At 39.4% G+C, this 13,632-nt stretch overlaps 1 protein-coding gene across 4 annotated transcripts in view; it reads right to left on the bottom strand.

Moving 5' to 3' along the window:
- The window catches only part of sycp2 (synaptonemal complex protein 2), a 61,412-nt gene that overhangs the window by 15,258 nt on the left and 32,522 nt on the right, over positions 1–13,632 (bottom strand). For all 4 annotated transcript variants that reach the window (XM_087306618.1, XM_087306620.1, XM_087306621.1 and 1 more), the window contains exons 24-35: positions 7,485–7,774; positions 6,349–6,449; positions 5,927–5,963; positions 5,735–5,808; positions 5,604–5,646; positions 5,496–5,530; positions 5,355–5,412; positions 5,098–5,260; positions 3,597–3,661; positions 2,956–3,129; positions 2,516–2,819; positions 2,120–2,358 (exon numbers count right to left, since the gene is read on the bottom strand). In XM_087306618.1, coding sequence (XP_087162744.1) covers positions 2,120–2,358; positions 2,516–2,819; positions 2,956–3,129; positions 3,597–3,661; positions 5,098–5,260; positions 5,355–5,412; positions 5,496–5,530; positions 5,604–5,646; positions 5,735–5,808; positions 5,927–5,963; positions 6,349–6,449; positions 7,485–7,774 — 1,583 coding nt within the window. The remainder of the gene's footprint in view (positions 1–2,119; positions 2,359–2,515; positions 2,820–2,955; positions 3,130–3,596; positions 3,662–5,097; positions 5,261–5,354; positions 5,413–5,495; positions 5,531–5,603; positions 5,647–5,734; positions 5,809–5,926; positions 5,964–6,348; positions 6,450–7,484; positions 7,775–13,632) is intronic.

The following is a 13,632-nucleotide window of genomic DNA, read 5'->3' as shown; positions in this document are numbered from 1 at the left end:
TATATATATATATATATATATATATATATATATATATATATATATAAAAAGTTTCAATTTAGTATTGTTGAAAACTCATGGGTTTTTAAGCAAAATTATCATATATCTATAATCTGGTAAAAGCTGGGATCTCTAGGCATCTCCCCTGCAACAGAAAAAAAAAACTCTCATTTGGGACTGAGGTTTCTGGGACAGAGAGATATGATTTGGCCCAGGTGGACAGCAGTGGGTAACGTTGTGCATTGTCTTTCCACCACTTGAGAGGACAAGCCATGAGTGAGATAGAGGTCTCTTTGCAGTACAAGCCAATGTCTGCATCAATCTAACAAGTGTGCTGTGTTCTGCAGTCCCATGACTGTTTTTAGTCGTATTCCCTGGCTTATATTTTACCACAGTCTGGCAGTGCCTGCATATTGTTTTTTTCTTTGTCAGTTACCTTTTCTCCTTTTTCGTATCTTTTTAGAAAGAAACCGAAATGCTTCCACACATCCGATTTAAAACCCGCTTTAGGTTTGATCATTTCCAGCACTTTTTCTTTCACTGTATTTGTAACTACACAGTTACTTTTAAACAAAAGAAGATGCAGCACAACATCAGCTATCCTTAGTTCATATTGGACTTGCACACAGATGCTACTATCATCTATATATATATAAATTAATTAGTGCTATCAAATGGTTAATCTTGCTTAGTCACATCCATAATACAGGTTTGTATTTACATGTGTACTCACTGTGTATTGGGCATATGTATGTTCTGAAATGTATACATTCACTGGCCACTTTGTAAGGTACACCTTACTAGTACCAGGTTGGACACCCTTTTGACTTCAGAACTGCATTAATCCTACATGGCATAGATTCAACAAGGTACTGGAAATATTTCCCAGGAATTTTGGTCCATATTGACATGATAGCATCACACAGTTGCTGCAGATCAGTCAGCTGCACATCCATGATGCGAATGCCAGAGGTGACAGTGGAGGCCATTTGAGCACAGTGAACTCATTATGATGTTCAATAAACTAGTCTGAGATGATTTGTGCTTTATGACATGGTGCGTTATCCTCCCGGAAGTAGCCATCAGAAGATGGGTACACTGTGGTCATAAAAGAATGGCCGTAAATAGCAACAATACTCAGCTAGACTGTGGCGTTGACACAATGCTCAATTGGTAGAGAAAAAAAAAGAAAAAAAATCCCCCGCACCATTACACCATCACCATCAGCCTGAACCGTAGATAAGGCAGGATGGATCCATGCTTTTCATGTTGTTGACGCCAAATTCTGACCCTACCATCTGAATGTCGCAGCAGAAAACGAGACTTATCAGACCAGGCAACGTTTTTCCAATCTTCTATTGTCCAATTTTTTTGAGCCTGTGCGAATTGTAGCCTCAGTTTCCTGATCTTAGCTGAGTGCCACCCAGTATGGTCTTCTGCTACTGTAGCCCATCTGCCTCAAGGTTGGTTATGTTGTGTGTTCATAGATGCTTTTCTTCTTACCTCAGTTGTAAAGAGAGGTTTTTGAGTTACTGTTGCCTTTCTATCAGCTCGAACCAGTCTGGCCTCTGCCATCAACAAGGCATTTGCGCCCACAGAACTGTCACTCACTGGATATTTTGGCCCATTCTCTGTAAACCCTAGAGATGGTTGGGCATGAAAATCCCAGTAGATCCCAGCTGTTTCTGAAATACTCAGACCAGCCGTCTGGCACCAACAACCATGCCACATTCAAAGTCACTTAAATCACCTTTCTTCCCCATTCTGATGCTCGGTTTGAATTGCAGCAGATCGTCTTGACCATGTCTACATGCCTAAATGCATTCAGTTGCTGCCATGTGATTGGCCCATTAGAAACTAGCGTTAACGAGCAGATAGACAGGTGTACCTAATTAAGTGGCCGTCGAGTGTACCTACAAAATAAATATACACAGTACAAACATACATATATTATGTTAATTTAACTCTTTGTATTTGTATGCAATTAATCTTAGTTAACCACTTGATAGCACTATATTTACAAATTTAAAAAGAGTGAGACAGGATCAGACACGAGTATTACCTGCTATTTCCATGAAAATGATTTAGATAGCAGCCCTACATATGTACTCTTGTTTACCTGAACAGCAGGTAGACTCTTCTTAGAGCCTCTGGAGGTTTTGGAAACAGGTGTTATGGAGAGGGGAGAAGGTATTACAGCACTTTTACTCCTTGGTGTTTTACATAGAGAAGAGGTTTGTATCGCTTTGAGAGGAATGAGAGGCTCCAGCGGAGGTGAGTCTGCTTCAATTGGAGAGATGGACAGAGAGCGCAGAGGTGTAGTATTGGATCGTAGGTTGGTTGCTAGTTTTTCAATCGCTACAGAGACAAATATTAGCAAATTACACAAGCTTCTGGCATTTATATCAGACTTTCCTTTGAAATAATTTACTGTGATGAAGTATAAGAACAATTATTAATTTATGTGTAAATTTGTAGAAACAAAATAAATAATTTAGGCCACTTTAATTCTTACATCTCATCTTCTCAATAGAGGGCGGTGAGGCAAATGTGGAAGATAATCTTGTAGCCCAGGTTTCTTTCTGTCTGTCCCATGAGGTCTTGTTCACTTTGAGACGCTCAGGACTAGACACCTTCTTGCCTTTATCGTTCCTCTGAATTTGTTGAATCTCTGCAAAGGCTGTTTCTGTTGTTTTCCGTCCATTCTTCTCATGCTGTTTGGTTGTGTCCACAGAGGGTTTTTGTCTCCTTTTTTCTTGTGCTGTGGTATGAGCTGAAACAATCTCCTGAGGCGTTACCGGCCGCACCACTGCCTTTTTCTGTTTGAGGAGAAACAAGGCTTAAACACATAGAAACGCTATCATTAGTCTATCCTGACTCTAAACGCCTTCAATAAAGGCAATTACATTAATAAAGATGCCCTAAATGAACATTGCTGAAAGAACAATCACATGCCTTAGGGGGAGGTGCATTTTCACTCTCTGTCTGGCTGGACTGGCTGTCTGAGTCAGACGGCTCTCTGTAGGTTTTAGTCAAGGCTGCGGCTCTTTGAGGTCTTCCTGTGGTTTTCTTATTATTGATGCTTGACTGCCATTTATCCTCATGTTCGGCTATTTTCTTCTGACGCTTCTGTTTAATTCAAAAGAAAAATTAATTATTACTACTAATAAGCATAAAATACACACAATACTGCATATTCTAAGAAAGTATAATCACCTTTTGTATGGGGGTATATAATGGAAACAGAATTGCTATTTTAAAAGAAATTTGTGCATTTTACAGTGCAGATTCACTCTGATATTCACAAGACTCTAAGCTAAGCTAGGCTCCAAAAACAGCCATTCAGCTTATAATGTAATAAACATAAACATACAACCATGCATATTTACAAATAAGCACCCATTTTTGCCAGTCTGATGACGTCATATTTCATTTTTCACAAATGAAAAGAAAGTTTTCTTTTTGATGGCTTTGTTAGGGTGACCTTTTCAGTTTTTTTGGGGTGCAAATATTACAAAAGTGGAAAAAAATTAGCAACAAAACTTTATAAAATCTTAAAGATATAATCAGCGAAATGACAGCATACATATTCTTACCCGCTTTGGCTTGGTCTGTTCTTTCACTGGCTTTGGTGAAGCCACAGGTGAATATGGTGATTTAACTAAAATAAAATAAATCAATAAATTGTTTGGTATTCAGTGAAACAGATGACATCTCTCTTTACTTTGACACATGACAACCAATGCCCGGTTGCATAAAAAACCTCAAGAGTAATTTTCCCTTAAGATCGCTTTTATGTTTCCCATAAATATAAGGTTGTTGTATAAAATAACCCCTAAATGTTACTTAAGGGTTTCTATAAGTGAAACAATTTTTTGTTAACCTACTAGGGCTTAGTGGCCACATATGAAATGTCCCAAACACTAAATGGGAATTTTTTTTGTTTTTACTCTGATAGTCAAAGCAAGTAAAAAATGTTATATGTTATATTTACATTAAAAAACTGTCAGGAAAAAGTGCTTTATGTAAATTCGGACTATGAGTCCACATTTATGGACATTTTTCTTTAAAAGCACATAATGTCAAAAGATGATACTTAGGTTTTATTTTTATTTAGGTTTTAATAAGCTCAAATAGCAAAGAGAAATAAAAACTCTATGTAAAAACACATCTTGGGCCTTAAGAGGTTAAATGTTTTTTTTTTCCCTTACGTAAACCTCTAAGTGTTGCATAAAGCACTCTCACTGCCTTAAGTTTAGTCTAAGCTTGGGAAAACTGTACCTTAACAGTTTCACAAACTTGATTAATGATGAAAAACTGCTGCTAAACTGTTAAAGTTTTGCCAAGTTGTTTTTTATATAAAGTTTTTTTTTTCTGTGCTACATCTTTTTAAACAGGGGTATCCTGCTTAGTTTAGCTCCAACCTGCCAGGAAGTTTCTAGTATATCTAGTAAGAGCTTGATTAGCTGGTTCAGATGTGTTTGATTAGGGTTGGTGTTAAACTCTCTAGGACAATGGCCTTCCAGGACAGAGTGTGGATACCCCTGCTTTAAAATGTTCGCCATTTTAGTGACACACAATAATCTTTACACATTTAAATCAGACGACAGGCAAGTTTTTGGCTTAGTCTCTATTTCAGAAGTCGCCACAGCGAAATGAAACACCAACTATTCCAGCATATATTGTACATAGTATATGCCCTTCCAGTCACAACCCAGTACTAGGAAACACCCATACACCCACACACAGGAATGCAACAATTGCTGTCTAGCGCACATTTGAATCAGTTTTGGGCGTTCATCGGGTTAAAATATGAGTGGCAACAATATATATATATAATTTATATATATATATATAATTTTTTTTTTAAGGACAAACCTGTATTAATGTTGTAAAACACTTAATAGTTTCATATTTATTCAACAATAAAGAGAACTGTTAAAGGGATTATATGCAATTCCCTTAAAGTATTCTCCTAGGTAAGGTTAAATTAACCTTTACGTGTCATACTTAATAAAAAAAACTTAAGGTTCTTTATGCAACCAGACAGAGTTCTTGCTCTTTTATTTTAATTAAATAGAGATGGGTGTAGTTTACATGTAGAGTCAGCAGGTGGAAAGGTGGCTTTGACTGGCTGCCTGCTGTAGTCTGCCACTTTAGGCTTGGGTTTCCTGTTGGCTGATTTTAACCAGCTAATATCTGTCATATTGTCTGTGTCAGTGTCACTGAACAGGTATTTCTTCGCATTTGCTTTAGTTCCCTAGAATGTAACAAACACAATCATATGAAATGTGCAATTTTGGATAGCATAAAATGTATGTGAAATCACCAAATGCATTTTATAAATATGAAACCTTTGGTAACGCAGGCCTTTTAGCAGAGTTGGTGCGATTCAGAGAAATACTTAGTTCACTGAAAAGAGAAAAGCAAGACAAAATAACTACACTGTTATGTTCAACTGTTAAACACTAGAGGGAGCTGTTTTGTACAATTACCTGCTTTCGTTTCTGAATACATCAGATTTCTGTCTCTGAAAAGGAAAACATTCAAGAACTATTATTGTTGTTATTATAATTTAAATATAATACATTTACCACACCTACCACACTAATTTTTGGTGTGTCCTCTGTAAAAGCATAAATATCCCTAAAACACCACAAAAATAGTCATTAACAGCTTTTCTTTGACCAAATAGTGCCTATTTTGGAAGAAAAACATCACTAAAATGCAATACTCAATGTTCTGTAATGGCTTTTTGGATTTGTTATCTGTTTTAGGCAAGCTTGATCTCTTCGCAGCATTTTTTTCCTATTAAACAAACAAAAAAGCAAAGCAAAAACAGCATGACATTTGTACAACTGAATATACCCGAACCTGCATTAAACAGGTTCAGGTTCAAACATGAATTGGTGTAAATGTGGCTTACAGTGGAGGATGAACCACAGCTCTTGTTGAACAGATTTCTAAAAGTGAAGATATAAATATGTAATTGCATGTCAGGCACAGAAGTAATGCTCGATGATGAATGAAAACACACCAGCGAGCATTTTTGTTTTTAAAAGATGTCTAATAGACGTCTAAACATAGTTGTCTTGGCTAAAACAAGGCTTAATTTGGGCTGTCACTGAAAATCTAACAGACATCTAAGAATAGGCCAGAACTAGACTAGTCATCAAATAAACAGAAATTAATGACTACAAATATAAAGTCTGTCTAATCTATCTATTTGATGACTAGTCTAGTTTTGAGGCTATTCTTAGATGTCTATAATATGTCAAGCTGTCTATGTTTAAATGTTTATTAGATGTCTATAAAACACAAAATTTTAGCTGGGATAGTCTGTGTCACCTGTTTGTAGATGCAGTGTTAAATGTAGGAGATGCTGCTTTAGCACCTTTCTTGTAATGTCTGGATATCATCTTCACCATACTGTCTGCTGCATCTGTTATCTTCAAAACATTAACAACAAAGGCACAGTTTAATATAATAAACCCTCCCTCAACATCCTTTCATGGGGAGAAAGTAGAAAGTTCAAGTACAGCAGACATATGCCCCTTTTACACATGTAAATAGCAAATGCACTATGGCATGGCACAACAGGCTCTTAAAGGGAATGGGAGATGAGACTCTGATTGGTTTATTCTTAAAACACACCTATAACTCATTAAGAGAATGAGCGCCACAGTGTTAGACAATGTGCCACAGCGCAAAGTGGATTTTTCCGACCATAAAATAGCAAAAGTGGATTCTGACACGCCCTTAATGCATTTGCGCCCTGTGCTTTGGACTTTGCGCATGGATCGTCAAATTAGAGCCCTAAAAGTTTTATATGAATCAGACTTTTAAAATTGTTGTATATGAAAGAAGTGTGTGTGGGGGGGGGGTATACGGCAGCCAAATAGACCATAAGGTCACCAGGAAATGTGGCCACCAGACCATTTGGCCAGTCCGTCCCTTTCAAAGCACAATTGATATATGGTTTAGCCCTATTATATACTGCCACTAGGCACAGATGTGAGACGTCTACTCTGACCAATCAGTACATTCAGTTGCAGATGATTCACTGCACAGACCTCTGTGTAACTTTTTGCTGCAAGTAATGTTAGCGTGTCTGTCTTCAGATGCTTACAACAACATTTTTCTCTGATAGTTTAGTATTTTGGTTTGTCTCTGGAACAAAAGCATAAATGCTAAATGTTTAAACAAAAGTGAAACCATCAACTAAAAGACTGACCTTGTTCATGTTTAAAAATACAAGTGCAGCCATTTAGGGTTAATTTCAGTTAATAATGTCAGAATTTACCAGTGTTTTATAATAAAAACGTGATTGAATAAATGTGTGATAGGTGCTTTTATGGAAAAATTACAGAAAGTCATTCCCTGTGTGAACAGCACATTTCAGATTTTTTCAGAATATTAACCTATATTAAACTGTGTGAAAGGGGCTATATATTTTAACATTGATTTAACTAAAAGTGTCTTACATTGTCATGGTCTGACGTGTTCCCCTGAACTTTGCTACTCTTCCTTCTCTGTTGTGTGGATTTAGCCGGCAAGGATTTGACAGATTTTTCAGTATCCTCTTTCTCCTGTCCTGCAGTCTTGGACGCCAGCGAGGAGCCTCTCTGGACTGCATGGCCATCTGTAACCTGCTGCTCCTTCAGCACCTCCTCCAGTCTCTGAGTGAGCTGCGTGTGCAGCTGCTTCTGGGGCAGAGTTCTAGATGCACACTGTGCCGGGGACAGACGCTGAGGAGGGGGAAGAGAACTACCATCTGGAGATGACAACACAGACAGCAAGGTTACACAAAGTGACAATATATAAGGAAATCAAATCAAAATAATTTTATTGTCACATCATCAACAGCACGTGTGCTATGATGAGTGAAAAGCTTAGGTGCTGGCTCCAGGCAGTACAAAATACAGACAGTGCAAAATACAGACAGTACAAAATACAACAGCATACTCCCAAAAAAAAAATAAAAAAAAATTGGCAATGTTGACAGGGATATGTACAATGAATATGTGTACTCACAACTGTAGGCAGTATTGTTTTATGTATAGATTGGTTAAAGTGCAGTGCATGCTACATATTGATGGTGTGCAGTGAGGAGTATGAAAGAGTCTGAGTGAGGTGTTAAGTGTTCATCAGCTTGATAGCTTGAGGGAAGAAGCTTTCCTTCAGTTGGCTGGTGCGTGACCGGATGCTGCGGAACCATCTGCCTGAGAGTAGCAGAGAGAAAAGTCTATGGCTTGGGTGGCTGGAGTCGCTGATGATTCTCTAGGCCAGGGGTCACCAATCTCGGTCCTGGAGGGCCAGTGTCCCTGCAAGGTTTAGCTCCAACTTGCCTCAACACACCTGCCTGGATGTTTCAAGTATACCTAGTAAGACCTTGATTAGCTTGTTCAGGTGTATTTGATTAGGGTTGGAGCTAAAATCTGCAGGACACCGGCCCTCCCGGAACAAGTTTGGTGACCACTGCTCTAGGCTTACCCTCCTAGAGGGAGGGAAGCTCACCTCCTACTACGCATTCAACAGTTTGCACAATCCTATGTAGGCCTTTGCAATTGCTGCTGGTGCTATTCCCATACCAGGTGGTGATACAGCCAGACAGGATGTTCTCCACAGTGCAGGTGTAAAACAAGCAGAGGATGCGGGGGCTCATTCTAAACCTCCTGAAACACCTGAGAAAGAAGAGGCGTTAATGTGCCTTCCTCAGCACTGCGTGTCTGTGTGAGCAGTCCATGTCAATTCCTCAGCGATGTGGACTCCAAGAAACTTGAATGTGCTGACTCTCTCCACCGGTGTTCTGTTGACGGTGATAGGAGTGTGTTGTCTCTTCTCTCTCCTGACATCCACCACCAGCTCCTTGGTTTTGCTGATGTTGAGTGAGAGGTTTGCACCTCCTCTCTGTAGGCTGTTTTATCATTATCTGTTATTAGGCCACACACCGTTGTGTCGTCAGCAAATTTAATAATGACGTTTGAGCTGTGCTTGGCTGTGCAGTCAAGTGTGTACAGGAGTACAGGAGTGGGCTGAGAACACAGGCCTGTGGAGCACCAGTGTTAAGGATCAGTGTGGACGAGGTGATGTTGTTCATTCTGACTATCGGGCGTCTGCTTGACAGGAAGTCCAGGATCCAGTTGCAAAGTGAGCTGTGTAGATCCATAGCTTGGAGCTTCACCACCAGCTTGGCAGGCACTATGGTGTTGAATCCTGAGCTGTAGTCCACAAACAGCATTCTGACATATGTATTTTTGTTTTCCAGGTGAGACAGAACAATGTGCAAGGTGAAAGCAATTGCATCGTCTGTGGAGCGGTTATGCAAATTGCTGTATGCAAATTGCAGAGGGTCAGTGTGAGCGGGCAGTTCTGAGCAGATGTGCTTTTTAATCAGCTTCTCAAAGCACTTGCTGAAGATGGGTGTCAGAGCAACTGGACGCCAGTCATTCAGGCATGTGGTTTTAGCTGATTTCAGTATGGGCACAAGAGTAGCTTTCTTAAAGCATGTGGGAACCACAGACCGAGAGAGCAAGAGGTTAAAGATGTCCATGAAAACTCCCGCTAGCTGGTGTGCGCATGCTTTAAAGGGCACCTATAGGTTACCCCTTTTTTCAGATTTAATATAAGTCTTTTGCGTCTCTAGAATGTGTATACAATAGGGGTGTAACGATTTATCGTTGTACGATTTATTGCGATGCAAAAATGTCACAATATGCATCGTGGCGTTATGACGATTTGATTACGATATGACGTCCGTTTTCTCTTAGTTGAGCTGTTTGCACGTGGGCTACATTCCACTTGCTGTCGCACGTGAGTTCAGATTGCAGCAGCAGTAATGTTAGCAGACCAAGATGAGTGGAGTTGAAAAAGAGGATAGCCCATCCTCTCAAAGTCAGACGTCTGGCAACATTTCGGTTGTACAGTCATTGCTTTAGACTCGTCCGCTTTTTGACACGCATACTGGGTCAAACATAGCCTAAGTTTTAAAGTCTTCACAGTGATTTACATACTTTGCACAGAGACATGGATACCTTCTAATGGTGTTAAAAGAGTCACATACTGTATTTATAAGGTACAATTCACCCTAAAATATCATTCTGTCTTCATATAATGATGTATTGGCGGCCGCAAAATCACACATGACGTGAGCTGAGCTGTTACTACAGAGGGCGGACTATGATAGACGCGCGCGTATGGCAAGCCGTTTTAGCATTTAAACCTTTGTTCTGACTATCCATAAATTTATTTTGAGATATCTCTAATTATATTTTGACTAGTCATAATTATAATTCGACTAGTCAGAATGACAATTAGAGATATCTGCAATTACAATTGTACTAGTACGAAATCAGATTGGAGATATCTGCAAATATATTATGACTAGTCATATTCCTCCATTGACTTCCATTGAAAAATATTTGCAGATATCTCTAAATGAGTTTTGACTAGTATTGTAATTAGAGATATCTCTAAATAAATTTAATTAAATATGAATTAAATACCTGAAAATGTGGATTTTTTTTTGCACACACAAAAAACGACTTAAGCTCTTACTGTTAAATTCAATTGAATAGAAAGCTTATTTGTTTTGCACCTGTACTTAAATTGTTCCTTAATTTTGTCTCTGTCATTTCCATAATATTTTAAGAAGTTTTTAAATAGTTTTATTTTCCAGAGACAGGCCTGTTTAATTTATTTTCTTAAAGAAGGTTCAGTTTAACAAGTTAAAACAAAAGAAATACATAAAAAATTGTTTACTTGGTAAAATTTGCATTTCAGTTTAATTTTCAATTTTTTTCAAATATCGTGATACATATCGAATCGTGAACATTATATCGTGATACACATCGTATCGTGAGCTGAGTGTATCGTTACACCCCTAGTATATAACGTTTTAGCTCAAAATACTCATCAGATTTTTCATTATACCTTTTACAAGATGCTGTTTTATACTGATTTCCAGCAGGGGGTGGTTTTGTCGTACTGCGCCTTTAAGACGAGTCTTTCCCGCCTACTGTTTCTACGTGCTTTCCCGGGTGCTTTAATCTCTTCCCTCAACTGCGTCAGACAACAGACAGACTTAAAGGAAGAAGGTCTCATGTAGCGTTTGTGAGAAATACTACAGTAAGAACTAATCTTTACTAATCAGTATTGTAAAGTTGCATTGATGAGTCACACACAATATCGTTACAAAGTTTACGCGCGCGCGCGCACTCACACACAGAGATACACAGGCACACCGCAGCTGACACACACACACAAACACACACACACACAGGCAGGCAGGCAGACAGAGCGCGCTTAGCTTAGCACTGTTTTTGCACTCAAATGTGACAGGATACAGGCTAACCTCTAGTACTGTGTGGATATCTGTTATGCTAATGTACAAAATAAACCTGATTTAACTTCTACAAACTGGGATTGAAGCGTCTTCTTTTATAATTGTTCTGACACGCGGCTGTGCTGAAGAAGTAAAGCTTAAGTAAATCGCTGTAATTAATTACACATGTGCACTGTTTTAAAACACTTTAAACATGTAAAACTTACTATTAATCACATTTGATGATGATTGCTGATCCTAGCGAACAGAACAGATCTTTTATTCCCGGTTGCTTTGCGTATGTCTGCCTGGTCTTGTTGACATATACACGTGACTACTGGAACATGTTAATGTGGCAGCTGCCAATCAATTCGGTGGGCGGGGGGACCGCACTCCTACGTAAAGTTGCGGTCGGTCTGAAAACCGCTCTAATTGGTCCACAGTTTTTATGTTGTTAAATTGGAAAAAAAAGGACTGGGTGTGTTTGTATCACCCCAATATGATGGTCTATGCACTATATATACACATATGTTTGTCCAAATAGCTTGAAAAGTCGATTTTTCACCATAGGTGCCCTTAAGTACACATGCAGGCATGCCATCTGGGCCCGTAGCTTTCCAGATTTTAACGGGACTGAAATATCTCGTTACGTTCGCTACAGAAACAGAGTGTGCTGGCGGTTTCAGTATCGGTCACGGAAGCAATGTTTACAGTGATGGGTTTGTTACTTTTAAAGTCTGTGATGTAATTAACATAATGTATTATTGGTGTTAAATTGACCCTCTACCTTCCCCCTGTATTGACGTTTTGCTGCTTTGAGGGTTTTCCTGAGGTTGTAGTTTGCATGTTTTTGTTCCTCAGCATTTATGGATTTTTAGGCGGAAGTTCGCACTGATAGGGCTGTTCAAACTTTGCCATTGATCTATGGTTTTTGGCTGGGGTAGATACTGAAAGATTTTGTTGGGACCACGTCTTCTTTGCATTTTCTGATGAAGCATGTAATGGTGTCTGAGTATGCTTCAATGTCGACATCAGAAGCTGCCCGGAACTTCTTCCAGTTCACATGATCAAAACAGTCTCGAAGTATGGAATCCGATTGTCCGTCCAGCTCTGAAATGTCCTTATAGGGGGGGTGGTTCCGGTTTCAGTCTTTGCCTGTAAGCAGGCAAGAGCAGAAAAGGAGAGTAAACTGATTTGCCAAACAGTGGGCTGGGGAGGGATTTGTAGACGTCTCGGAACGAAGAATAGCAGTGGTCCAAAATACGGTCACCACACGTGTTTGTGGTGATATGTTGATGGCATTTTGGAGCGTTTTTCCTGAGGTTGACGTTGTTAAAGTCCCCTATAACAATAAACGGTTTCCTGCTCGCTTATGTTCCCATACAGTTCCCTGAGCGCCTGCTCTATGTTGGCTTGAGGGTGGATGCATAGACAGCCGTAATTATAACAGCTGTGAACTCTCTTGGTAGCCAGTATGGTCGGCACCAAAGCATAAGGTATTCCAGATCAGCAGAACAAAATGATCTAACTGGGTTTATGTTTCTCTCATCACACCATGAGTTGTTAATAAAAAACACACACCTCCTCCTTTGCTTTTCCCTGTGAGTTCTTTTGTTCTATTCGAGCTGTGCACGGAGAATCCCGAATGTTCAGCAGCTGTATCTGGTAAACGCGCAGAGAGCCAAGTTTCAGTAAGGCAGATAATTTAGCAGTTTCTTGTTTCCCGTTGGAAGGAAATGCACGCCAGTAGCTCGCAAAGTTTGTTGTCCAGTGACTGAACATTAGCTAGCAGAATGGTGGGGAGCGGAGGTCGAAATCCACGGCGTCTTAGTCTGACTTAGCCTCTTTTCCGGCTGCGTTTATGTCGTCGCTTTGGTTGTGTGACCCAGACAAAGGGCTCTGTCTGCAACAAGGGAGCCAATTTCCCGAAGTGTGTGTCTGTCGTAGGTAATGACAGTGTGTACATCCAGCACGAAAAATGACAAATATACAAGTAAAACACACAAAACAAAACAAAGTTTGCTGGGAGCTCGCTATACGGCGGCCATGTTCGGCGCCATCTTGAGCAGTGTTTCCAGTGAAATATTTTTGATGCAGGTTAAAAAGGTGGAACAGGTTTGCTGACCAATTCAGCAAGTAAACAATTCGACTTGTGTGGTGTACCTAATTTTATTTTGAAGAGAAGACAAATTCAAACATAGTAAACTAGTTCAGTTAATTATAGTATAGAGGTTTTAATACAAACAGGGTTTCTGCTGCTTTCACAAAGACCTTTTAAGACCATTATGAATTCAATTTCAGACTTATAC

Source organism: Danio rerio, chromosome 23 (assembly GCF_052040795.2).
Source record: "Danio rerio strain M-AB ecotype USA chromosome 23, GRCz13ab, whole genome shotgun sequence".
Lineage (NCBI taxonomy): Eukaryota > Metazoa > Chordata > Actinopteri > Cypriniformes > Danionidae > Danio > Danio rerio.
This window is presented reverse-complemented; position numbering and strand designations above follow the sequence as displayed.